The 24,349-nt window shown below is 39.7% G+C and overlaps 4 protein-coding genes across 4 annotated transcripts; all 4 read right to left on the reverse strand.

The window, feature by feature from the left end:
• Positions 1-964: 964 nt before the first annotated feature.
• Positions 965-5,883, reverse strand: LOC118812872 (inositol 1,4,5-triphosphate receptor associated 1). Its single transcript, XM_036577978.1, has 6 exons — positions 5,842-5,883; positions 5,070-5,130; positions 4,837-4,903; positions 4,200-4,227; positions 2,814-2,955; positions 965-1,125 (listed from the first exon to the last, which is right to left on the reverse strand). Exons 3-6 carry the CDS (start codon positions 4,857-4,859, stop codon positions 1,049-1,051), a joined length of 270 nt encoding a protein of 89 aa, XP_036433871.1. The 5' UTR covers positions 4,860-4,903; positions 5,070-5,130; positions 5,842-5,883; the 3' UTR covers positions 965-1,048.
• A 1,955-nt stretch (positions 5,884-7,838) lies between these two features.
• On the reverse strand, positions 7,839-9,969 carry rpl10a (ribosomal protein L10a). The gene is made up of 6 exons (XM_036578401.1): positions 9,910-9,969; positions 9,395-9,466; positions 9,138-9,218; positions 8,576-8,724; positions 8,243-8,415; positions 7,839-8,055 (listed from the first exon to the last, which is right to left on the reverse strand). Exons 1-6 carry the CDS (start codon positions 9,912-9,914, stop codon positions 7,885-7,887), a joined length of 651 nt encoding a protein of 216 aa, XP_036434294.1. The 5' UTR covers positions 9,915-9,969; the 3' UTR covers positions 7,839-7,884.
• A 586-nt stretch (positions 9,970-10,555) lies between these two features.
• fance (FA complementation group E) lies at positions 10,556-17,738 on the reverse strand. Its single transcript, XM_036577979.1, is given in 11 exon segments — positions 10,556-10,757; positions 11,180-11,305; positions 11,442-11,508; positions 11,605-11,680; positions 12,473-12,596; positions 14,175-14,318; positions 14,431-14,487; positions 14,578-14,622; positions 15,568-16,147; positions 17,356-17,432; positions 17,434-17,738. Coding segments are annotated over 11 exon segments (1,518 nt in total). The 5' UTR covers positions 17,554-17,738; the 3' UTR covers positions 10,556-10,655.
• A 321-nt stretch (positions 17,739-18,059) lies between these two features.
• mkrn4 (makorin, ring finger protein, 4) lies at positions 18,060-23,136 on the reverse strand. Its single transcript, XM_036578403.1, has 8 exons — positions 22,989-23,136; positions 22,085-22,213; positions 21,706-21,992; positions 20,869-20,999; positions 20,544-20,782; positions 20,324-20,434; positions 19,712-19,829; positions 18,060-18,973 (listed from the first exon to the last, which is right to left on the reverse strand). The coding sequence occupies exons 1-8, from the start codon at positions 23,057-23,059 to the stop codon at positions 18,869-18,871; spliced, it is 1,191 nt and encodes a 396-aa protein (XP_036434296.1). The 5' UTR covers positions 23,060-23,136; the 3' UTR covers positions 18,060-18,868.
• Positions 23,137-24,349: the final 1,213 nt, after the last annotated feature.

Below are 24,349 nucleotides of genomic sequence, written 5' to 3' on the forward strand. Positions count from 1 at the left end.
TTGGCCTCCTGCTCACAGAAGACGCATTTCCATGCACTTCTGAGGTCAAATATGCTAAAGAACGCTAAGGAATCAAGATTTGGTCAATTAGAGAAAAACAAAAACACAGTGGAGGTACCTCTGAATTAGACTCAATAATATAATTCAGTCTCACTGGGTCACCAAACAAGCGGAATTCCTGGCATCAATATTACAAGTATCATTTCATTAAAACTGGTGACCCAAAACCAGGCATTTGGGCCTTGTGCTATGACTCAACAACACAATAATTATGCTTCTATAAATGACTTGTTTGCTAACCTGTGAAGATGAAAACCAGTTTCGTAAAGCATACACATTCCCATTAAAATATGTTCAATCAAAAATACTGAAGAAAAGGCAAGCAGAGTTCAGTTGTGGGACCTCCAGAACAGGCAGAAACTGCATTTTATGGCTACCGGGAAAACATATGCAAATTTGAAAAAACTAATTAAATTGTGTATTTGCCATTGCAGTTCCCTTTGCATTTCTGCTCCATACTACTGAAAAACATGCCCACACCAAAAAGTCCCTCCCAATGTCCCACCCACAGCATCTGACTGACAGGAGTGCCAGTGATAGTTGCTGACAGTGAAAATCTAATTGCAAACAGGGATACAAATACATTGTAATTTTAACTGGAGCACGATGATAAAGAAATGCAATTACCAAAGGGGGATGAAAATGGAAAGCTAAAAAGATTTTGCTTTCCGTAATAAATTTCAGGCCATGTACTGCAATACATGTTTTGCAATAGTATTTGCATTTTGTCTGAAATGATGCGCGCTCACATGGGAAATGCAATTGCAAGTACACAATCTAATGCCATGAAAACGGGTTAGAACTGAACAAAGTATATTTTAACTTCTGAAAACCAACACTCCATAATACTGTATCTACAGTATATCTGTCCCATTTCTGCACATCATCACAAAGAAAAGTCATTCACATGGTGTCAGCAGACACTACGCTTACCTGGTGGACGGCCCCAAGCACTTCAGCTGTGTTCGCAATTCGCTCAATGGTGCCTCTAATAATGTTCAGACACAGTTCTAAACTCTGTATCACTTTTGCCCGCTTTACATCCAAACACATTCCCTTCAGAGCCTGCGAACACAGAAACACACACCAAATCGGTTTGAGCAGACTTTTATCAGACTTGGAAATCATTCATATTATGCATCAAAGACAGTTTAAATAGGGTGACCACATTTTGGTTTTCAAAAAAGAGGACACTGGAGGCAGGATGGTGACATGGGGCAAGGGGGCAAGGGGGGGATTTCAAGTAATTAGTGGCACCGTAGCAAGGTGTATGTGGGGGGCGGGGTTAAATAGTTCACAAATGTGTCCACAAACATGCATAACAAATGCCTTCACAGACATTGTGGCCAGATAATCGTAATCCTTTCCATTCAACTTTTGGCCCTCAAAATAAAATAAAAAACAAACAAATAAGAAAAAAAAAGTTTAGCTTTTAACACCTTTTACGTAACACTGTTCTCCTGCCATAAAAAAAAACCCTATTTCACTAGTCCAGGGGTGCACAACTCTGGTCCTGGAGGGCCGATATCCAGCACAGTTTGATAGTTTCCCTACTCAAACACACCCACTAAACCTTGCAAATAACAGATGAGTTGAATCCAGTGTGTTTACGCAGGTAAATGACCAAATAATGCTGGATGCCAGCCCTCCAGGACTGGAGCTGCGTACCCCTGCACTACACATTTTTCAGTCCCTCTGATGTGCTCTTAGATGCTTTTAGATTGCCAGCACCTTTATTTTACACTGACTCATATGTGCCAGCTTTGCAGGTCATGCATTCTTCTTCCCACAGATCCTGAGCGAGACAAAAACACAGGGATTTTTTATTCATCTGTGCATTTACGTTTGTGTTTGCACATTTTTTAAGCTGTTCAGGCGCCATGTATTACTACCAACAAGCAAGCTGCTGCTCTGTGTCTTGGCTGTTGCTGTGGTGCTGAGGGTAATGACTGAGATGGAGTTTGACCAATGTTTGCGTGAAGGGCATATACATGACTGACCAATAGTGGCGTGCAAGAAGGCAGGACCTAAAGAGAAAAGTCAAAGCAACGCAAAAATGTTCACAATGATTTTTTGGTGATTTAGAAATCCCAGCGGGATGCATTTTTTAGGTCCCAAAAAGAGAACATGTCCTGGAAAAAGAGCAGGTATGGTCACCCTTGTTTAAAGCAACTGTTCAGTGAAACATCACATTATTACAATTTTATAATTACTCCAAATGTAGTAGATCAGCCAATTAATGTTTGGTGTCTGAAATCTGCTTCTTCAGTTTGCATAACTAGGAATAGTAGCAGCAGTCATTCTTAGGCCTGAATTGTGCCCATTTTAAACTTAAAGGTATGTTAACAGTATGTCAAAGTTATCAGTGAAAATGCATGAAAGTATGAAAATCAAGTCTTCTAGTATGTGATGATGGCATGCAGTTTGCATGATGCTCTGTGGTGGGTGTAAACTTCCTTTACATGTCAGCTACATTGGCCTTGTAGCGTCAATGTAAAAGAAAAGAAAGAAACTTCATGTCTTGGCAGACTGACTACATCTGGGGCACATTTGAGATTCTTTTTTCTGAACAATTCCTTTACAGCCCTCTGATGGACTGGTGACCCGTCCAGGGTGTTTTCTGCCTTCCGCCCAATGAGCACTGGGATAGGCTCCAGCAACCCCACGTCCCAGGAGGATAACCAGGTTAGAGGATGAGTGAATGAGTGAGAGGGAATTCCTTTACATCTACTGCATAAGTGAAATTGTATTACCTCCAGCAGGTCTTGTCCCTCGCTCTACTTCCAGCATCAGGTTCTCCTCAGCATTGTTGCGAGCATGTTCCTCTGCCTGCAGTCTCTGGTCCAGCGTGTACTGATCACAGCGGAAGGCCAAGGCCAGCTGGGAAAAGGCATTCTGTGAGAGTGTCACAAAAGTGATATAATATCTTTGTCAAAATGATATCTTTGTCAAACACTTACTACTTACTTATTGTTTTGATAATAATTACTACATAATCTGAAAGTCACTAAAAGGGGAATTCCACTAACTTTTTAAAATGACTACATCATAGTTAAAAGGTTTTGATGTAAACAAGTTACTTAGAGTGGTTTGATTTGAAATGCGTCATTTTACAGAAACTTACAAAGTCAGAATTATTCACAGGGGTGGCGGTCGGAACCAGACGTCTGAAATATTAAATGCCATTGCAAGCTACCTCACAGTAAGCTATTACATAAAATAGTTATTTATGCTGACTGATGCCCAAGACATCGTATTATGATAATTCTGCAAAACGTTTTAGCCAAAGACGATCAGTAATATATATGAAAACATCCATATAAAAGCTGTGCAGGTTCACTGCTGGTTTTGGATAGTATTTAAAATGGCATTATAGACCTTTGGTTCCTATCACTACCACTGTAAAGATATCCTAGTTGATACGTTCCTCTACAATACCCCATGTCACATCAAACCACTCAAATACTTTAAAAAAAAATCAATGAAATTAATCTACCAAGGGCCAATATCATTGAAAACAGGCTTTGCTTTTATTTTTATAAATAAATAATAAAAAGGTTTGATGTTGTATGTAAATACTGTTACAGTTTCAAAATGTTTACAGTTTTTTTCTAAACTGCAAAAATAGGCTATTCTGAATTCACTGTCTCTGTGATGTCATGAAAACTAACACATTTACATATATCTATCTATTCTGTCTACAGCAGTTTAGGCCCGTCCATTCACACTGACATTACAAGGAGTGCCTCAGTCCGGACTGCTTTTTGAATGAGCCACAACACAAGGTAGCCAATCAGACCTGAGATCATTTACATATTCCAGTCTTAAAGGCACAGTGACTCTTTAATTCTAAGGGTTAACAAAAGATTGGAAAATGATAATGTAAAGATGAATTATGACTGTCTTTGGATCATAAAAGCATACAACAACAGTAAAAATTAAATATTAAATTAAATAAATTGGACCTTAGGCTAAAAAAAACAACACAATTATAGGATAAATGTGGAATAATGGCCTTTAAGTGTACCAAAAGAGAGACAACAATGTCCTTGCAAGACGTTCACCTCATTGTCGAAGATCGAGCTTATTGTAAGTCTGTTAACTGTGATAGTATAAAGACTGCATAGTAAGAGTCCCACCTCCAAGTCTTCTTCCGTCATGTCAACACTAGAAGGAAAAAATAAATAGCAGGTTTCATTTTGTAGGTTCAACATCTGATATTTTGAAAATAACCAGCCATGCCACCATGCTACAGACTTAAAAGAAATGGTTCTTCAGGGGTTTCTGGTAAAGGACAATGGTTCTATGTAGAACCATGAACACTCAAAGAACCATTTAAATGGTTCTTTGCATGGTGAAATTGTTCTTCAGATTGATGGAGACCGTGTAGAATAGAAGAGCCCTTTTTGGTGCTATATTGAACCATATACAACACATTCTCCATCGATCTGAAGAACCGTTCTATATAGCACCAAAAAGGGTTCTTCTATTGTTACAAGCTTGACATCGTGAAAATAGCAGAACCCTTTTTGATGCTACATAGAACCATTTTCAAAGAAGGTTCTACACAGAACCGTCCATCAATCTGAAGAACAATTTTATCATGCAAACAACCCTTTAAGCATGAAAACGGTTCTTTGAGTGTTCATGGTTATACATGGAACCACTGTCTTTGCTAAAGAACCCCTGAAATACCATCTTTTTTTAAGCGTATGCAACTCAAATGAAATGACCAAGCGTACTTAACTAGAACCCATAAGTAACAGATGGTCTCACCTGTTGGGGCCCAGTCGCTCCATAATGGACAGCTCATTCCAGGCCAGCGAACCTTCTTGTCTGGATCCTGTAATGTGAAGTGAAGTTTGTTTCTGAGAATGGTGGAAAATACCATTCCTATCTACAAATATGAATAGGAGGAATTCATGTTGACTATAAAAGGACACTGAGCTCAACCCTCTAGCACTTTCTCCCCCCAAGGAAGCTCTGTTAGGATCATTAAGAGCATTCACCTTCTTCAGAGTCATCCTCACTGTCCAGCCCTCTGCTGCTAGCATTGTGGTCTTCACATGCCTGACAAGAGCAATGAAGTGAATGGTAGGACAAAGAAATAAGGTGTTATATTAAATTAATAGTTATTTAAAAAGATAAAAACTAAATCAAAATGTTTGTGCAGAAAGGGATGAGATCATCTGATGGTAATACTAACAATCTATAAACTATCATAAAATGAATTCCAAAGGCCAGTTTAGAAAGCGTGCTCACCTGTGAACTCATTTTCTGGTCAGCAGAGAAATGAAGAACATTCTTATAAGTATACATATAGTCTGTGTGAGGTGAGGCACAAAGCAACCCACAATGCAAAAAAAAACATGCATTCTTCCTCCAGCAGGAAGGCCATCTATTCTTCCTGCAGCCATAAATTTGTGGGAAAACATTCTCCATACATCGCTCTATTAAAAGAACCTCTAGCTTGTTTTCCTAAAGCAGATTAAGCCTTCACTTGAAGCTGAGAAGCTCTGATTTAGAACCTACAGGGTAAAACAGGCCTGCTGTATTTAACGTGAGATTCTTCTGACATTCTTTTCCCAAATCCTCCAGCCAGAGTCACTACAGGAAACCCACCGAGACCACAACTGAAACTGACTGAACGGTACCAGATTTCACTGACCAAACTCTTAGTTTAGATGCTCATTAAAAAACAACTGAGGGCAGAATGCAAGTATGCATGAACAGCCAGACCACAACATAAACCCGAGCCTGGGAAATAGAATGTTCTCTTACCGTGTGGCCCTCCGTACTTTCTTCTGACTCTTCTTGCTGCACAGTGAAGTTTGTAATCTCGTTAGGAGATAAAGGCGAGCCTCGACGTGGCCACTAACTCCACTTAGTTCATTCTGATGACTTTGGCCATCAACGCTATGTATAGAGCAGCTATCTTGAGGTGAAACCTCAAAAAGCTATTCGTCCGAGTGCACATTCTGGAGTTAGGTTTAACCGAATTATAGGGGAACTTCACCGATTTTTCAAAAATTTTGTAAGATTAAATGGTCAGTATGCCAGCATGCAGTGGTTTGGTGTGAAATGCTTTGTTCTACAGAAACTTACTCAGAATTCTTAGTGGTGGTGATAGGAACCAGACGTCTGAGGAGTTTAATACTTCTAAAAGCTCCCTCACAGAAAGTTACTACATACTACATAGCCCTTTGCAATGTTTGAAATATTTAACAGCAGAAAACAATGTACACCCTATTTAGTTGTACAACTAATGCTAACCATACACAAAGACTTTGAAAAGACTAAAGTCTGACACCCTCTCACATCTAAGGACAATGTCACAGCTTTTAGTCACAGAGTATGACTTTGCAAAGACTAGGAATCTTGCAGCGTCACTGTTTGCAAGACTGCAACTAGACTTTTGAGATTATTTCCCATCATGCACCTGGTAGAAATTTACCAGCAGATAAACACTTGCCCTTCCACTCTATAGTGGTACAGACGGGAAGATACGTTGGCTGAGCATGTGAAGTTCTGGGTCTCAGCCCAGTTCACTATAGGACTGCACATTCTGGCAGATTATCACCCAGAATGATTTTAATAAACCTGTAAAATGTGCAGTTACCTTTTTTAATTTGACATAAAGATTTACGCATCAACAAAGCACTGGTTTGGATTTGGTGTTACGAGCTAAACCATAAATAGCAAGCGAACAAAATAAGAAGCCAGTGTAACAGAAAGCAGAACATTGATGGCATTCTTGAAGTCCTCTGCACATTTCCTTACATCACTGTTACACTCGGAACCTGAAATATTATAACGGTCAGTTTACATTTTATTATGATTATTGTTTAAGGTTGAGCAGATTTGCCTTTTTTGTTTTTTTTACAGATTTCAGGCACTCGCGCATGCATTTTCTCCCATTCTCTCCTATCGCCCTCTCGCCGCGCGCATGCGCTCGCCCGATCGCTCTTACGCGCGCCCTTGGCACGTCACTATTTGCATGAGCCAAGACTTAGAACTCGCGATACTATCAAACACGGTAGATTTTGTCGGAGCATCAAGACGAAAAAAATCGCTTTAAAAGTCGTTTAGTGTAAGGCCAGCATAACCTTCAATCCAAAGCATTCTTGCACTGATTTCTCAAAACCATTACTGATGTACAGAAGATGCATATTCAAACGCACCAATTTTATAAGGACAACCCATTAATTCTTAGCAAGTACGCACCTTCCGGCCAAATAGTACATTTATTCTCTGATTTTATCTTCCTCTGTTTTGCAAATAGTTATTCTAGTCACACGTATATTCAGTAATGAAAAGAATTCTTAATCATATCAATTGGCAGAATTTGACACTGCATCTGGCCAACTATAACCATATTTATGCAGTTTTACAGTAGGGCTGTACTGTATCCAAATAATTGGCAGAAAAAAGCCATCAGATGTTTAGATTTGACAGTTTAATTAGAGCACTCTGGAAGCTGGTCTACGGTGCTAAAATGTTTCAGTTCTGTTCGGTTTTTTTTTGTTGTAAACCCCTACAAATACATGCTACTTTTCCCTGTAGAACTAATTGTAGCCTCAATTCTCACTTTTTTATTTTTGCCTTGCAATATCAGCATACATGTAAACAAAAAATCATATCAGTGATCAGCCAACAACTAAAATACAGGCATATCCGTTTTACAGCACCAGACCAGAAATACAAATTTTTAAAGAGGCGCTTTAACATTTAGATCAAATGGGGAAAACATGAACAGAAAAAACTACTGACAAGCAAGATTTGGATTACTCCACATTTATTATAGAAAAGCAAAGGCCAGAGTCTCTAATAGAGACGCTGAGGCTTTCCCATGGTGCTCTTGATGTAGAGAGCTCTAACATTCTGCCAGTTCTTCTTCAACAGAGACACCAAGAAGTTAACAGCCAGATGGATGTTGTAGACCAGCTCATCCTCAGTCATCCTTACATGGCCCACTGCCACAGCGAGACACAGCACCTGAGGACATCAGACACCGAGACAGGCATTAATGCACTAATCAAGAACAAATACATCTTCAAATGCAGCACTTACACTTATCATTATCATTTACTTTAATAGATTCAAGACTGTTATGATTAAATTATTTAAATCCAAAACAAGCCAAGCACTGTGTTCCACCAAATGTACACCAACAGCCTCATACCTTCTTCATCTGGAATTTGATGGTGGATTTGACCTCATCCACCTTGGTGTTGAGGTTCTCATTGTGGGTGAGCAGAGAAGGGAACTTTCCAGCCTTGTTGAGGCCAGGGCCCAGGATACGAGGAATCTGCTTAATTAGGGACTCAGAAGCCAGGAAGGCATCGTATTTCTTAGCTATAGAGAACAGAGCAGAGACGAAACGAGGTTATTTTAGGTTACCCATCATATCTGCATTTAAATTCAAATATGTATTAGAACCAGAAGAGGGGATATATAACTGCTTCAACAGATTCTTACAATCATTAAATGTTCAGTTACGTTCTTAGAAACTCACCCAGTTTCTTGACCAGCTTCTTGTTCTTGTTGAGCTTTTTGAGAGCCTCAATGTCCATGTGGGGGATATCTGCAGCCTTGGCTTCATCACAATGCTGCTGGTCACCGAGAACGCATACAGAGAACTTGGGACGTGGGGTGGTCTTCAGCCTGTCAGGGGTGAAGTAATGAATTCATTCACAGAAGTGATCACAAACAGCTCTCCCAAACTAAGTGCCGCAGAACTGAAGTCTTACCCATACCACGTAGGCTGGCGTCAGGAGCCGACAGCACAGTCATACAATTAAATTGTCGGCTTAGGGACGAGAGCACGAATGCACCCACCCTTAGCCTCCCCTCATGTTTTAAGACCCAGGGTAGGGGTCCGCCTGCTTTACCAACCCAGACGAGGAAGGCATGCAGACTACCCAGAACTGTTCTCCACTGCCTGTCTCTAGTCTGCCTGAACAACTGAGTAAGTTTAACCTCAGAAGAGCCGATTTAACAAAAAAAAATGCATGAACATTCAGGCAGGGTAGGGCGCAGGCAGAGAGAAAGTTGGGTGAAACAGTAAAGGTCCGAACCTGACAGTGCCTGAGAAACGCTTGTCCTTCTGGGGATCATAGTTCTTCAAGCTGATCTGCAGCTCCACACTCTCCAGAAACCTGCACAAGTCAAGCTGGTCAGTATAATAATAAAAGCTTATTTTCCACAGTTCACTCATCTACACACAACTACATTCAGTCAAATATATATTTAAACTATCTGTAACTACAACAGCGAACAGTAAAAGCGCAAATGCTTTAAATAAATGAAAAAACTTTATGTAAAAAAGCCTTACTTTCTCCTCTTAGAAATGGAGCCAGCCTGGACCTCCCGAACCGCCTCGTACAGCGTGTCTCTCGAGACCTTGCTGTAAAGAAAACAAATTTTAATGAAAAGGCTCTAAACCTCAGCGGTAGCTAAACTGTTCTTGTGTTAATGTCGTCAACAGCTACTGTGATGACCCCCATCTGTGTGAACACCATCGATGTCAAACTAACGGTCATCTACTCTGCAATTTAGCAGGAAAACTAATTTTAAAGCTATACTGTCCACTACTAACCAATTATACTGATCAATATAGCCGAATAGTGTGTGGATTTCACCGGATTGTGATTGTGAGCACTGATCCGGCTCCAGCGCTACGCCGGTAGACACTGAAGAGGCGCCTAAAGCTCAAATTTGGTTTATTTCCGAAACTTTCTTACCAACACAACGTTCAAAATACGGCAAAAGTCACTATTCCTACTAACAATCATTGTATGAATAACAAAATACTCCAAATGTGAAGGTTTAAGGGGTTTTTCTGTGTACCTCATTTTAGCTCGTCTTCTCCTTCCACACGGAGCTCGAAAAAGGAAAGAGGAAAGGAAGTTACGCTAAATATAAGCGCCAGTCAGTTCAACACGGTCTTCCGGAACGGCCATGTTAGTTGTAGTTTTTTATGCTTATGGTTTAAAAAGAATTAGTACTACTAAAGTTACTACTACTAATGATAAAAGTAATACTACTTTAGTAATAATAATAATAATAATAATAATAATAATAATACACTTCCCCATGCCGTGTACACTCGCAAACAGTCGTTTTCACATTGGCATTGTAGCTTTCACACGGTGTTTCTGTACTTATTCCACATTAGCTGAAACCTGATTTTGACTCAGGTTATTGATGTTCTATGAGCATAATAATAATAATAATAATAATAATAATTTTATTTTTCATATTTTGTTATTATCTTATTACCACTCATTGTGATTATAGTTATCTTTAATGTCTGTAGTGAGCATTGGTACTATATTTTATGTAACTTTATTAAACTTCATTATGAAAGTTCAGCGAATTGTAACATTTTACAATTATCTTCAAATTGTCACTGCAGTTGAATTCAATAAAATGTTTATATTTGCTTTAAAAAGGAAAGTCTGGTATAGGAAAGTGCCATCACAGTGTACAGGTACATGTTTATTTATTTATATTTATATTACACTTACAGTCCAATACATTTGATAAAATATAGAACATTTTCTTATATATTACTAACATAACATAATATAACATTAATGAGTAATGCGTTTAAGAGCAGCCTGGAGGGACTTCTTCAAGAAGGTCTCGTTGAAAGAGATACAGGAGGACAGTGTGTGCTGGCATGCTGCATTCACCTGAAAATTAATCAGAGGAACATAATATCATTGTGACTTAGTCAGGCCCCCCACGCCAGGCAAAAGCAGTCATTTATTGTTTAATAAATGAATGACTATCATTTTTTTGTTTGAATTTGAGTGAATATATAAATGTACTTCCGTGTATGTAACTGCACTTTTTCATATGTAACCTACAATTAATATCTACAGTAGAAAATGTTCATTTAAAAAGCCTGTTTAAGAAAGAAAATAATAAATGTAATTATTTAAGTGAGAACATCATAAAATAACACAGCTATCTGCACAAAGCATATTTGCACAAAATTACCTGAGACTAAAACAAAAACAAGACCCTACATTCATTGCTGCTTCAAGCAGTGCTGCACAAGGTATTATCATAGCAGCCTGAGCATATTAGTATTACAGTCCATCTAACTCACATGAGAGTGGAACTTTGTCAAGACAGTCAGCATCATCTTAGCGAACTTCATGGACTTGGTAAAGTGTGGAGACTGACTGCTCAACTGGTTGGTGAAAAGAGAAAAAAGCTCTTCACTCAGCTCAATCTACAGGAAGTAGAAAGAACAGAAAAAGTGCATTACAACTCTCAAACTCAACAAACATATAAAACTACACAACGTAACAAATTATTTTAGTACTTAGCAAGCTGTTGAGGGATTTTAGAGGAAATATGAGGCCTACCTTTGAATCCAGTATGGCATGGATGACTGACAACAAACCGTCATTCCACAAGCCCACAAGTGTCATCCTGGAAAAAAAAAAAGAAAAACACATAACCTTGAGTTACATTAAAACACATGGATAGCATTCTTGTAAATGCCTTTACAAAAAGACTTAGACTTACTCGAATACAAGAAGCCTGTGATGTGGCTCAAGGCAGTTCTTCAAAAGCTGACACAGCAGTTCAGCCTGAGCGCTACCTGAAGAATCAGGTAGAGGAAACATCAATTTTTTTCACTTTTTGTGTTTTATGTACCAAAACACACAGACACACACACACACATACACACATTTTCTAAGCCGCTTATCCATCTGGGTCGCAGGGGGAGCTGGAGCCTATCCCAGCCCAATCATTGGGCGGAAGGCAGGAAACACACTGGACAGGTCGCCTGTCCATCACAGGGCAGACACACAGACATATATATTCACACAAGCACTCATAACTGGGGCAATTTAGCATGTCTAATTGACTCCACACAGAAAGGACCCTGGTCACCTGGCCGGGAATTGAACCCAGGACCTTCTAGCTATGAGGCGACAGCGCTACCCACTTCGCGCCGCTGTACCGAAAATAGTTGCAATTATTTCTTTACAGGATCTTCCAACCTCTCTTTAACCCTTAGAATTAAACAGGCTTTTGTTATTGTACTTTTATGACTGATATATATAAATGAGCTCTGTTCTCATTGGCTACCTTGTATTGTATCTCATTCAAAAAGCAGTCCAGGTAGAAACACTGCCTCTAACTTCAATTTAAATGTGTGGAACTAAACTGCTGTAGGATGAATTGGTGGATATATGGAAATACATTGGTTTTCATGACATCACAAATGCAATAAATTTAGAATAGACTGTTTTTGCAGCTTATTTCCATATATGGACTGTATGGAATGGGGAGTGAAGGGTACGCTGTTAATATTTTAACGTACTGCATCAAATGCTTTCATCTTAACAAGACAAGAAAAATTTTAAATAACCTTTATCTGTCGCACCTGTTTGTCCTTGCTTTATGATTGGCTCTATGAGAGCTTGGCAGGTGGGTCTTGGGTATCGACTGCAGAGTGACGTTACGGCAGTGACCAGAGAGCGTGAGGCTGGTTCAGTGAGGGAAAGAACCTGAGAAAAAAAGGAGAGAGACCTGACCAGTCAAATAATAGCAAAAATAATATTGGTGTTTAAAATCAGTACAAAAATACAAGGCTGTGTACGTGGTTAAAGGAATAGTTTAGAATAACAAAAAAAAATCTAATTTAAAACATTTTCCACTTATCCCAAATCTAGTCAATCAGTCAAGACACGTTTGATGTATGAAGTTTGTTTCTTTAGATTTAAAATAGCACTACAAGGTTAATGTAGCTAACAAGCAACTAGAGCTTATGTGTGGAAAATTAGATTTTCCCAGGGCTCCAAACTGGTCTGAGGAATGGAAACGGAAAACTCCTACATGTTTTTGAATCCACATCATGTCTTGCATGATTTCAATCAAGCACATGCACAGACGTTTTGGGGCAGAGGCTCAAGGGGGAAAAGGGCAACATGATCATAAATTAAGTTTAATTTACTGTATATTACAATCACACTTATCAGGAGAGACAGTGTAATCATATTTTTTTTAATCAGATAAAATCAAACGTGAAGTGTTAAGAATTCTTCAAAAGGTAGCCAAAGGCCCGTTTTTACCTATGAAGTAATCTGAACCCCAGTCTCTTGTACGCAAAGCTGTGGCGTTACTCGCTGCATTATTGAACTCCATTCAAAAGCTTCATAGAGTCTTACATAAATCCCTGTTTTTTACAGTAATGATAACTTGGTGTAGCAAATTATTAGCACCCCTTATAACATTGTGTTTGGTTGTTGTTCAAAATAACCACATCATGGAATGTGATACTTTCTTAAAGAGATTATCAGCGTTTTGCCAGTTGCTGGGATCTGACAGGTCAAAGTTACTTAGGGGAACCACAGGTAGTGGTACTGTCAGAGGGGGGTTGCCCAAGGGTGATGAATCTCATAGAACCCAAGCTGACTCACAAGCTCTATTCTCAAGGTGAGGCTAAGCCTTAGGTCATTAAAACACATCTTAAAGAAAGGCAGAGGCAGTATAAATATATAGTTATTATACACCAATAGTGTACTTGCACATTCTGAGGGTAAAGGGGTAGAGGTTCAAACTGCCTCCCAGAGTCTATATGCGCATGTGCCTGATTTCAATCAATGGATTTATATGGCCTGTACAGGGGATGTACAAAATAATGGGAACACCACATGACACGCCCATACTCACTGACCATTTAATCAGAAACACCTACCAAATAGTTGCACTTTTCGCTACAATTACTGACTGTAACCCACCTGTTGCTGTACAGTTCATCAGCCCCTCTACCCTGTCTATCACTGAAAAGGAACAACCATAGGACCACCACAGACCATATATTATTTTGGTGGCGGATCACTCTCAGCACAGCTTTCCAAACCTACTATTTTATTATATTAGGCTCACATACATGGAAAAGAAGCAGAATTAACTGTTTTTTTCATTTTGTTTTAACTGGTTTAGGAATGTTGGGGTTGGAAACGTTAAAGTACTGGTTCTGCTGGGAGCAAACTGACTTTTTTATTTCATTTCTGTGCCCTGATTTTTCCCCAAACTATTCCTTAAAACACAAGCAGAATGTGTGGATGATGTAAAGTGCCCACCTTGCCAAGCAAGAGGTTCTTGATAATGACAGAGGCCGTGCTGTGGCTGAGATCTGGAGACAGAGACAGCAGGAAGCTGCAGAAATGAGGTAACATCTGCTCAGGTACTTCAGCCAAACCCAGCAGTCCACACAACACCTGTAACTGCAGAAGGAAGTACAGACAACATGATCAGTGTTTAAAACATTTCCATGGACACCCCTGACAACGACCCATGAAAACTCTACATTACTACAGCATACACAGTGGTTCAAACCTGTTTTGAGTCACATTCATTCAGCACTTTGAGTGTCGCCATACAGCTCTCATCCCACTATAAAAAAAAGAGAAATAGAATAAAACATGAGGGGACAAGCAAATTATCATAATCAATTTCAGGAACAAAACATTGTATTCATCTTACCTCTGTTTCAGACTGCAATAATTCTTTAATCAAAGGAACAGCAGCCTAAAAAAAAAGTTTTTTTTATGAATGGTCATTGCATTCAACATGATTTGTTCCCATTTGCTCTGCCATGATCTGCACTATCCTCTATTTTTGATAGAAAGGAGTGGAGTGCGATCAATTATGTCACATTATCTCATAATGCGCTTTGCTGAGCATATTGTGGATCTTGTCAGTTCATAAAGAACTGCCTGTTTAATTACAAAGAGAACATAACCAGTCCTGTTTAACTGGATTAGTGCAGTGTAAGATGTGGAACACTAAATAAAAATCATTGTAATCACAGTTTTACTAGTAGTTTTTAAATGTGGCACTAAGGGCTGTTCATCAAACTTATCAAACCTCAGAAAAACAAAATATTATGATGCTTATTGTGTTTTGTGCATAACACATAAGTATAGCATGTATTGTGATCACCCTTTGATCCACTCCTAATAGAAACCTCTGTAAGTGACCTTTTAGTAGGATCTGAATAAAACTTGTCCATATATTAGCAATAAATACAGTTGTATGCAATAGTTTGAACAGCCCCGGTCAAACGACATGTTTTGTTGGTTTTCTAAGTCAAAATATTTTAACACATACTCTACAGGGAACAAACTTAAATAGGAAAAAAAAGTAAAACATATAAAACGTGCCATAAATTTTGCACACGCCACATTTTATGTATTTTTCCCAATAAGTTAAATTCAGTAAATAAACAATAATTGTGCATTAAAATATGCAGAAGTGTGTTCTTTGTACAGAATGTGTACTCATTTTTGCTTAGAAAATCAATAAATTTTAAAATTTAACCAGGGTTGCGCACATTTTTAGATATGAATGTATGTACAATATACTTGCAAATTAATTGTATTGCTCACGTTATGCAAATGAACGTGTATCAAGTGATAAACCAAATGTTTTAGGTCACAAAAGATCACCAATCTGTTTTGATTTCCATTTCACCTTTATGTGCTCTGGCAAGATACTCAGTGAATCATCATGTTGTGGTTGCTGTCCCGGTGAAGAACTTCTATCTGGACCACAGTAAAGCTGCACGTCAATTTCCTCCTCCTCCTCAGCCACCTTTTCACTCTCAGTGTCCTCACTGGCTGGGAGATCCATCTTCATCCTTTTGGTTTTGGGCTCACCCATATCTGTATCTATATCAAGATCTATAACCTCGCTTTTTCTCTTCTTGTGAACTGAATCTGTCTCATTATTTGACAGCACTTCGGTCCTGTGTTCATTCAGATAGAGGTCCCACCCTCCTTTTGCTTCAGGGTCTTTGAATTTCTCGCACAGCCCTTTCAGACGCACCACACATTCTGGGCTGAGAAGGGTATTTTGCCCAAGCTCCTCATCACCAATGTCTCTCTGAAGCTGGTGAATTAAGGCCCAAATCCATGGCTTTTGCTTCACTTCCTGAGCCATGCAGTGGAGCAGGGCAAGCACACTGTCCCGTGGCACCCAGGAATGCACAAGGTGCAGAAAGCAAAGCAGATCACACTTGAAGGCATCAGAAAACAAGCAGACCAGTGGCTTTCTGCAACACAGGAGTAAAGTTAATACATACTAATATATACATGGTTCTAGTGTGAAAGGCCATTTTAGCTTTTAATATACAGTGTCATGATATTTGACATTAGAGCAAATAAAAATGTTATCAGTACAAGTAAACACATTAAATTTGACAAGTGTGTGTGTGTTGGGGTGGGTCCATATCGTTCTTTGACATCTACACAATGGATGTTGGGTATTGTGCTGAGAGAACATTGATGGAGGAAAACACAAAACAGACACAAAATCATGAATTCTGTTGAAATGATGAGGCTGAGAGATGCAAAGCTGCACTACAGAATACTAAACTTTTCCTAGAAGTATGAATTCATGTTTGACGTGGTAATTCAAATGTAAAAATGTTTCTCTGCATACTTTGTTAGCCCCTTTTCTTCAATGGTCTGGACCCCCCCTACAGCAAGTATTAACTGGGTGGTGGATCATTCTCAGCACTACAGTGACACGTTGTGCTGGTATGAGTAGATCTGACACAGCAGTGCTGCTGGAGTTTTTAAACAGTGTGTCCACTCACTGTCCACTCTATTAGACACTGACCTTGTTGGTCCACCTTGTAGATCTAAACTCAGAGACAGAAGCTCATCTGTTGCTGCACAGATTGTGTGTGTCATCCTGTAGTCCTTCATCAGTGGTCACAGGACACTGGTCACAAGCTATTTTTTGGTTGGTGAACTATTCTCAGTCCAGCAGTGACACTAAGGCAGCACTACACAGCACTGCAGTGACGGTAGCATGTTAGTATGTGGTGTGCTGGGACGAGTGGATCAGACACAGCAGTGCTGTGTAGTGCAGCCTCAGGATCCACCACCCAAATAATACCTGCTTTGTGATGGCCCTGTGGGGCCCTGACCACTGAAGAAGAGGGTGAAAGTGGGATAAAGTATGCAGAGAAACAGATGGACTACAGGCTGCAATTGAAGAACTACCAAATGCACCTAACCTAGTTATATGGTAAAGCGGAGATGAACACTGAGCGCAAATACAAGACACGTAAAAACAAGTAACCAGAGGACACTAAGCTAATTAGTGTACTTATAAAATTCATTTTTGTCAGTATTCATTTCTTTTCTAGTATTAATTACATCTTTACATGCTTCAATTGAATTTCTGGGTGAAAAGCTAAAACAGCTTCATGTGTTTTAGTATTAAGCCATTAGCATTCTTGACGTTACTTACGTAGTGAGTGCTTGAGTGTCCTTATCCAGCCTCGCCTCATCTCCACACAAAGACTCCAGAAAGGAGCGCAAACTGAAGGGTTGAATTAGCTCCTCTCAGTCTGCTGAACACTTTTTGGGCTCCGTTTACTCCCCCGGTAAGTAAAGCGTGAGCTAATAAACGGGAGGGACCGTGAAAACTGTGCAGTAAAGACGACATTGCACTGCAGTTTACCAGCACTGCTAGCTGAACAGACAGAGGGCTAACGTGCTACTGGTGTGTCTGTGACATGTTACAAGGTCTGTTTACAAGCCCCTTTAAAAGGCGGCCATCCTGGAAGACCCTGGTATCGCCTACACAGACTTGAATAAGGCGGGCATACAGCGCCATGGGCGCTCCGTTTCTTTTTCGTTCTTCTTCTGGTTTAAGTAGGTTGCGGATTGTATACCCATACCGCCACCTACTGTATGGTATAAAATATTGAAAATATTCAGTCTTTTCCATGTTCTATAGACCTTACTATGTAGACTATTTATTCATATAGGCAAACAGGGGAACAAAAAAACAAAAAACAAAAACCACACAACCGGATTTCACTAATGGATTGATACTCTTGCTGGCATCAGTTTACAAATCATGATTTGAGAAAAAAAAAGGCTTAAATACTGAACTTTCACTCAAATGAAGGCATGAACTTTTAAAGACATAAATAAAGGAGAGCAAAATGAGGCAAATCACATTTTATTTTCACTTTTCCTCAACTAAATACAAACACATAGGCAATAAAAGCTATGATGTGTGATGCCAAGTCTTGGTTGTACCCGTCAACACTGCAATACACCAAATTATCAAAAGCCTGCCAACAGGTTACACATGGAGGACTAGTTTTCCAGAGCTAGAGCAAGTTACCATCCAGCCTATTACTGGGCTAAATCAATCCTCTGGCCAGTAGTGTTTGGTTTAACAAGAATGTCAGACATGGCTAAAGTGGCAGAGTCTAGACACATAAAAATTCACTAAAGACAAATACCATTAAAATCTAGTCTCGTAGTGATACAAAAATGGTGCAAGTAGCTGAGTAATACACTGAGGTGAAGATTACAAAAACAGTACATAAGTGAACAATAAAGCAGTATATCAAGTATTAACAATGAAAATATTTCAAACTCATTTTTTCAAGTTACAGCAAAAATACTTTGTCCTAGTCTCCTCTGTGGTGAAGTCTGAGGACAAAGACAGAACTGAAGCCTTTTGAAGTTTAACAGTCTTTCCTCCATTTACCAAAATCCCAGTAAATCTAACATGGCTAAAAGTTAGCCAAACAGAGGCAGAAAATTAACCAACTTAGAATGGCTCAACAGCATCCAGGGTAGCAGTTTGACCAGAGTCATCTAAGGCAGAAGGCACATGCACCTCAGATCTCACCGACTTCACTTAATGATACATTAACTTATTACTTTAGATATTATAACCTTTTCCAAGACCTAGGATCCAAGACTGCATGAGCTCTTGAAAGCCAAGATGATCACATGGCTCAAAAGACTTCAATTTCATCAAGAAAATCAAAGTCCTCATCATCCAAGAGTGTCAGGGCAATGAAGTAGCTCAAAAGTCGTTGATCCAACAACTCTGCAGCACTCTGGTGGGGTAAAGAATGACGTTACTAGCTTTATTTCAGCTTTCCAAAGCAAGTACCAACAGTATAAGTAATGTAACACCATTCCACTGTACAATGTGTACAATACAAAGCAAAATAAAAAAAAAGAGGTATACTCCAGTCATAACTCAAAGCTGAATATATCACTGCAGCCATACAACTGTGATGTGTCTTGAATTCATTCCAAGAATAATGGAGAGAACCGATTGGTTAAATGACAAGTGACTTGTCAAATGAGGAAGATAAGCTAAAAGGTAAAGCTAGCAAGGTTACCTAGAAATCTTGCCCAAGTTTGGCACCAAACTGGGGCTAAATAATAGTAGAATTTCCACACCCCCCCCCCATTTCTTTTTTTAATAATAATAATAATAATAATAATAATAATAATAATAATAATAATAAAAATAATTGACAACCAAGGTAAGAGTTACAAAGTTAGCTTGGTTGGATTGATTAGCCTATAGATCAGTTGCTAGGCTAGTAGTTAGAACTGACACCACAGGGATTTCCAATGTTGTATGAAGTATTTGCATAATACATGCTGGATACTAAAGTGAGGACACTGCCAAAAAAAAAAAGCATAAACAAAAATCATGAACTCTGTCAAACTACACTGAGCAATGTGGTGCTACAGAAAACTGCACAACATGACAACCATTAAACTCAAGTTTTAGGTTGGTATGCTCCATAAATTGAAAGGGCCTGGAAGAGAGAAATTACCTTTGGTCTGAAGGGCCTACGTTGAGGTCTGTGCCCAGGTGGCAGGTCATGGCTGAAAATGCACTCCGATGCAAAGGGGCAGCATCCATGACGCATGAAGAAATTGCACTTTATTTTGCTGGATGGGGATAAACAGTTCTTTCAGACATGATGCCAACAAGCACCTTGGTCATGGTGCTTTTGAATACTGCATCTCTTGAAAATTTTGCATGACAGTTTTCCCCTTTAATATGTTCTATTTCGTAATGCTCAAACATGGTAAGAACTTAAAGCTGTATCCTATACTCCAGCTTCCAACCTCATGAGAGAAGGCATTACTCGTACAATGATGCAAGTCTCTGAAACTGACCTTTTTTCATGAAGATGAACCTGGGTAAAGTACAGTCATTATAATAAAAAAAAAAATAATCTGAGGACAAACCAAGACAACAAAACTAGATTTCTACACCACACTGAAGGCATATTTTTGAAGACCTGTACAGCAAGTTTAGGGATAGGATGCATCAAATGCTTTACTTCCCCATAGGCTCCCACTGTAACCTTGTGATAAGTCAGTCACATGCTTGCTTCACACAGACCAAGTCAAGAGTGAAAATGCAAAACACCTCTAACCTGCTCTTCTCTTTAAACGAAGAGATCAGTGCTGCCTTTGGCTCATCCTCACACACCCAATATTTGCTGGGAATGTAAAATGAGGACTTCACTCTGCACTGTGGACAGGCCCTGTTCAAAAAAAAAAACCATTGCGTAGTCCCAAAATCAAAGACATACCATGCCGACACATTACATAATTATTTGAAAGCAGACAAAGAACATGTTTTAACAAGCTTACTTGATGACATCTTCCTGAAACTCTTTGGTCTTTCGCCACGTCATGATGCAACCAAGGCAGAAAGCATGGCTGCAGTTGGGCAGGATGCCAAAGCGCCTTTCTCTCTCTGTGGCTTTCTCGTAAACTTTGTCCATGCAGATGCCACAGAACACATCTTTGCTTTGATTGTAGGCATCTGTTCGGTCCTGCTCGGCTGAAGCTGTAGCACCACTCTCCAGTCCATCCTGCAGACTGGCTTCCTGAACATAAAGCAGATCACTGGCTCAGCAATTTTTTAAAAATAATAAATAAAATAAAATAAACACCCCACAAACCCTCAGCTCACCTGTTTGTCACTTCGAGACACCATTTTTTCCTGAGCTTCAGCAGAAGCTGCATGAGACATGGAGCCAGCAGATACAATGCTGTTCGAATGACTGGGACTAGCGCAAGTACTTTGTAGCTGCCGTCCCTCATCTGCACATGAAAACATGATTATCTTCTGCTAGTCAATGTACCAGCTGCAGAGTTTCAAATTCATTAGGGACATTTAGATGCACCTTCATTTTACCAAACATTACCACATATGCCAACCATACAGTTGCACTTTAGGTACACAATTGACTGTAGCCCATTTATAGCTCCACACTATCAGCCTCCTTCTAATCCATCTATCAATAAAAAGGAACAACCAGAGGACCACAGCTTTGGGCAGTAAACCATTTTCAGCACAGCAGTGACACTAACTGGGTAGTGGTATGGATGTGCATGTTGCTCAGGTAAAAGTGCACAAAGCACTGAAAGCATTTAAGTGCTCCAAACTAACTGGGCTCAATTACAAAAACACCTACCTTGTAAGTGTACACTTGGCAGTTTTTCCATGCACAATTGTGTTGTGCATCTTTTAGCCCTTCATCAGTGGTCAGTTTCTGACCAAAAGACCACTGTTGGCTCAATATTGTTGGTAAGCACACTATTCTCAGAAACAGGAGCAAGACAGCAGTTTAAGATGTAGAGGGTGGATAACCATCTATGCCACAATAGGTGGGTCACATATAGTAATTGTACACCTACAAAGTGCACCTATACGGTAGATCTGCCTGACAAAATGGTCAATGACTGAAGAAACATTCCATGTAAATGCAAAAAATGCTGCAAGACCAATTGCAATGAATTACAGTACCCTGCTGGTGAGGTACAAGCCCTGCTTCAGCAACTGCATCCTCTTCCTCCTCTGCGATACCTGCAGCTGGATGTTGCAAATTCTGCTGTAGGCTTATAAAACTTGTAACCAGAGGCTCAGACCCTCTCCGTCTTGAGCTGTGTGCATGCTGCTCTGCAAAAAGGGAGGGCTCAGACCCCCTACGCTCAGCCAAAGTGTGGCCAGCCAAGGCAGAGGAGTGGACTACAGGTGCTGAACCTCGCCTACCGCCTGACGTCTCACTAGCTGTACAAGGAACATGAAGATACCTGTAATTGGAAAAAAAAGTGTGGGGGGGGGGACTTATGAAACAAATGCAACAGCAAAATTGGTAAAAGGTGTACAAGACTGAGGCTCTTACCTGCAGTTATCACCAAACCAGCAACCTCCTTTCTGGAAGTACCTGCACACCTGAACTGAGGGCACTGTGGGCCATTCATGCAGATAATAACAGTGCTGACCATACCTGCAGGAGCCGTTTATGAACTGCCTGAGACACAGAGAGAGCAACGACAGAGTTACACAACATTTGTTGACATTTCAGCAGGCGTCCAAGATTAGAGTAGACAATTACTGCTGACTACTTTCTTAAAAAAAGATGGTTCTTAAAGGGTTCTTTAGTAAAGTGAATGGTTCTATTTAGAACCATGAGTTATATAGAATCATTTGACGCTGAAACTGTTCTTTGCATAGTGAAAAGGTGATGGAGAATTTTGAAAATGGTTCTATATAGCACCAAAGGGGTTCTTCTATCATTACAAGCTTTACATCGTAACAGTGATGCTATACAGAACTTTTCCAAAAGGTTCTATACACAACCATATGCAACACTCACCTGTCTGAAGAAATTTCTCCATGCAAAGAACCATTTAAGCATGCAAGTGGTTCTGAACAGAACCATTCCCTTAACTAAACAACCTTTGAAGAACTCTTCTTGAGAGTGTAGAGGGCTGTTTTCACACGGTTCTAAGCGACCAGTAACTGGTTGCTATTGCCTACGGTTTAAGGTTAGCTGAAAAAGCAAACTACAACGTTAACTCAAGCAAACTTCGCTAAAAACTAACGCAGCGACTTCTAATGGCAAAAAATGGGAAGCACACTGAAGCGGTTTGTAGCTTTGTTGATCACATAAAACAGATTGACACAACTGAAACTTTTAGGGCATAACCGGATGTAAATAAAGTTCTGGCTAACGTCGGTTGCCTGGCTAGCCAGAGTCGGGCAGCTTTACATTTAAAAACACTCGACCGTGACTCGAGTCATACCTGCAAATTTGCCTTTCTATATTAAAACCGCGTTTTCCTGAATGTCTGCGCGGTACACGGCACCCATCCATTTGTGTTCACTAACGTTAAGTGACTTATCAGTAACTACGGTTAAAGTTGTGGTTGCTGCGCTCGTCGCGTCACTCGTTTACTCAGTGACCAGAGGGGCAGCACCGAGGAGACCTACGTCACGCACGAAGCTTGATCAGCCAATAAGGGTCGAGAGAAAAAGTCCCTTGTTCTGCCTCATAAACATCGGTCACCATTTTTTCTTATTTATTCAATCCTTTTTGGTGATGTGAGCATCGTGTATTTGAGTCTAAAATATGCAAGCGGAGCTCTATATACACGCACACATCCGTGTATTCGATGCTTTAAATAACAGTGAAAACTTTAAAAGGGATGAGTTATGCAGTAATGACATGAACCAGCTAATGCTACACACTGGGCAGAAGAGACTAAAACTCAACATTTAATTTAGCATAATCAACACAAGACTCCTTGCTTCTTGCTACACTTATAGGACACCCTTAGAAATCTCATGTTAAAAACGTTTTTACTCCTTCTTACCTACAAACATTACGTTCGCTAAAGCCTTCACTCAAACGTCTATCCTCCATCTGGTAGCTTGCTCCTTGGCCTCTGCCGTTTGGGCCAATTAAATGCACACATATATAATTGGTGGGCGTGGCTCTACCAATTAAAATAACCTTTAGTCAATTGGCTCTTTGTAGGGTGGATAGACCCGCCCACCTCGACATCGGCAAAGGCGGATCTGCCCATTAAAGTACGGGGTGGGGGAGCTACAAAGCTAATGCGGCTAATAAATAATGTAATATTTATCCTACCAAATATCATACAGTTGCCTCCCACCATGAGAAGCTGTTAAGTACTATCAAGTAGAGACTGCGGGTTTCTATTACGGAGTTGTCTATAAAAAGAGAGAAGCATGTAGCATGTGTATTAGCAGTCGTCATGGAGCCTGAATTTTGTATGTATTTTGTCCACTTCTATAAATAACGATATAATATTGGTAAAAACTACATAAACAAGTCTGTTTGAGATTACTTACCAAGTGGATGCAGATTTAGGATAGCATGTGATGATTTAGGTATGTAGTTTGCATGATGCTAATTGGTGTATAAACTTCCATTGCTTGTTGGTTACATTAGCTTCATAGCACCACAGAAGCAAACATGTCTTGGGTGTTTGACTGCAGTTGGGGTAAGAGGGGAAACTGATTAAATTGAATTTTCTACTGAACTATCACTTTAGGTTCAAAGTGAGGACTTGCCCAATAGGAACTGGACAGCCTTGGTTTTCGTCTTTAGTTATCTAGGTAACTGAGCCATCCCACTTTG

The sequence above is a fragment of the Colossoma macropomum genome, unplaced genomic scaffold, assembly GCF_904425465.1.
Source record: "Colossoma macropomum unplaced genomic scaffold, Colossoma_macropomum, whole genome shotgun sequence".
Taxonomy (NCBI): Eukaryota; Metazoa; Chordata; class Actinopteri; order Characiformes; family Serrasalmidae; genus Colossoma; species Colossoma macropomum.

Excerpts from the sequence above, each read along its gene's own strand:
- LOC118812872 (XM_036577978.1), bottom strand. The coding sequence starts at position 4,859 with ATGGAGCGACTGGGCCCCAACAG. Across the intron at positions 2,956-4,199 it reads TGACGGAAGAAGACTTGGAG|AATGCCTTTTCCCAGCTGGC; the intron begins GTGGGACTCTTA and ends ACACTCTCACAG. Across the intron at positions 1,126-2,813 it reads AGGGACAAGACCTGCTGGAG|GCTCTGAAGGGAATGTGTTT; the intron begins GTAATACAATTT and ends CTGTGTTCGCAG.
- rpl10a (XM_036578401.1), bottom strand. Across the intron at positions 8,725-9,137 it reads CGTTTCTCAGGCACTGTCAG|GCTGAAGACCACCCCACGTC; the intron begins GTTCGGACCTTT and ends CACCCCTGACAG. Across the intron at positions 8,056-8,242 it reads TCAAATTCCAGATGAAGAAG|GTGCTGTGTCTCGCTGTGGC; the intron begins GTATGAGGCTGT and ends TGATGTCCTCAG.
- mkrn4 (XM_036578403.1), bottom strand. The coding sequence starts at position 23,059 with ATGGATGGGTGCCGTGTACCGCGCAGACATTCAGGAAAACGCGGTTTT. Across the intron at positions 21,000-21,705 it reads GCTTGTACCTCACCAGCAGG|ATGAGGGACGGCAGCTACAA; the intron begins GTACTGTAATTC and ends TTTCATGTGCAG. Across the intron at positions 20,435-20,543 it reads TTTCAGGAAGATGTCATCAA|GGCCTGTCCACAGTGCAGAG; the intron begins GTAAGCTTGTTA and ends TTTTTTGAACAG.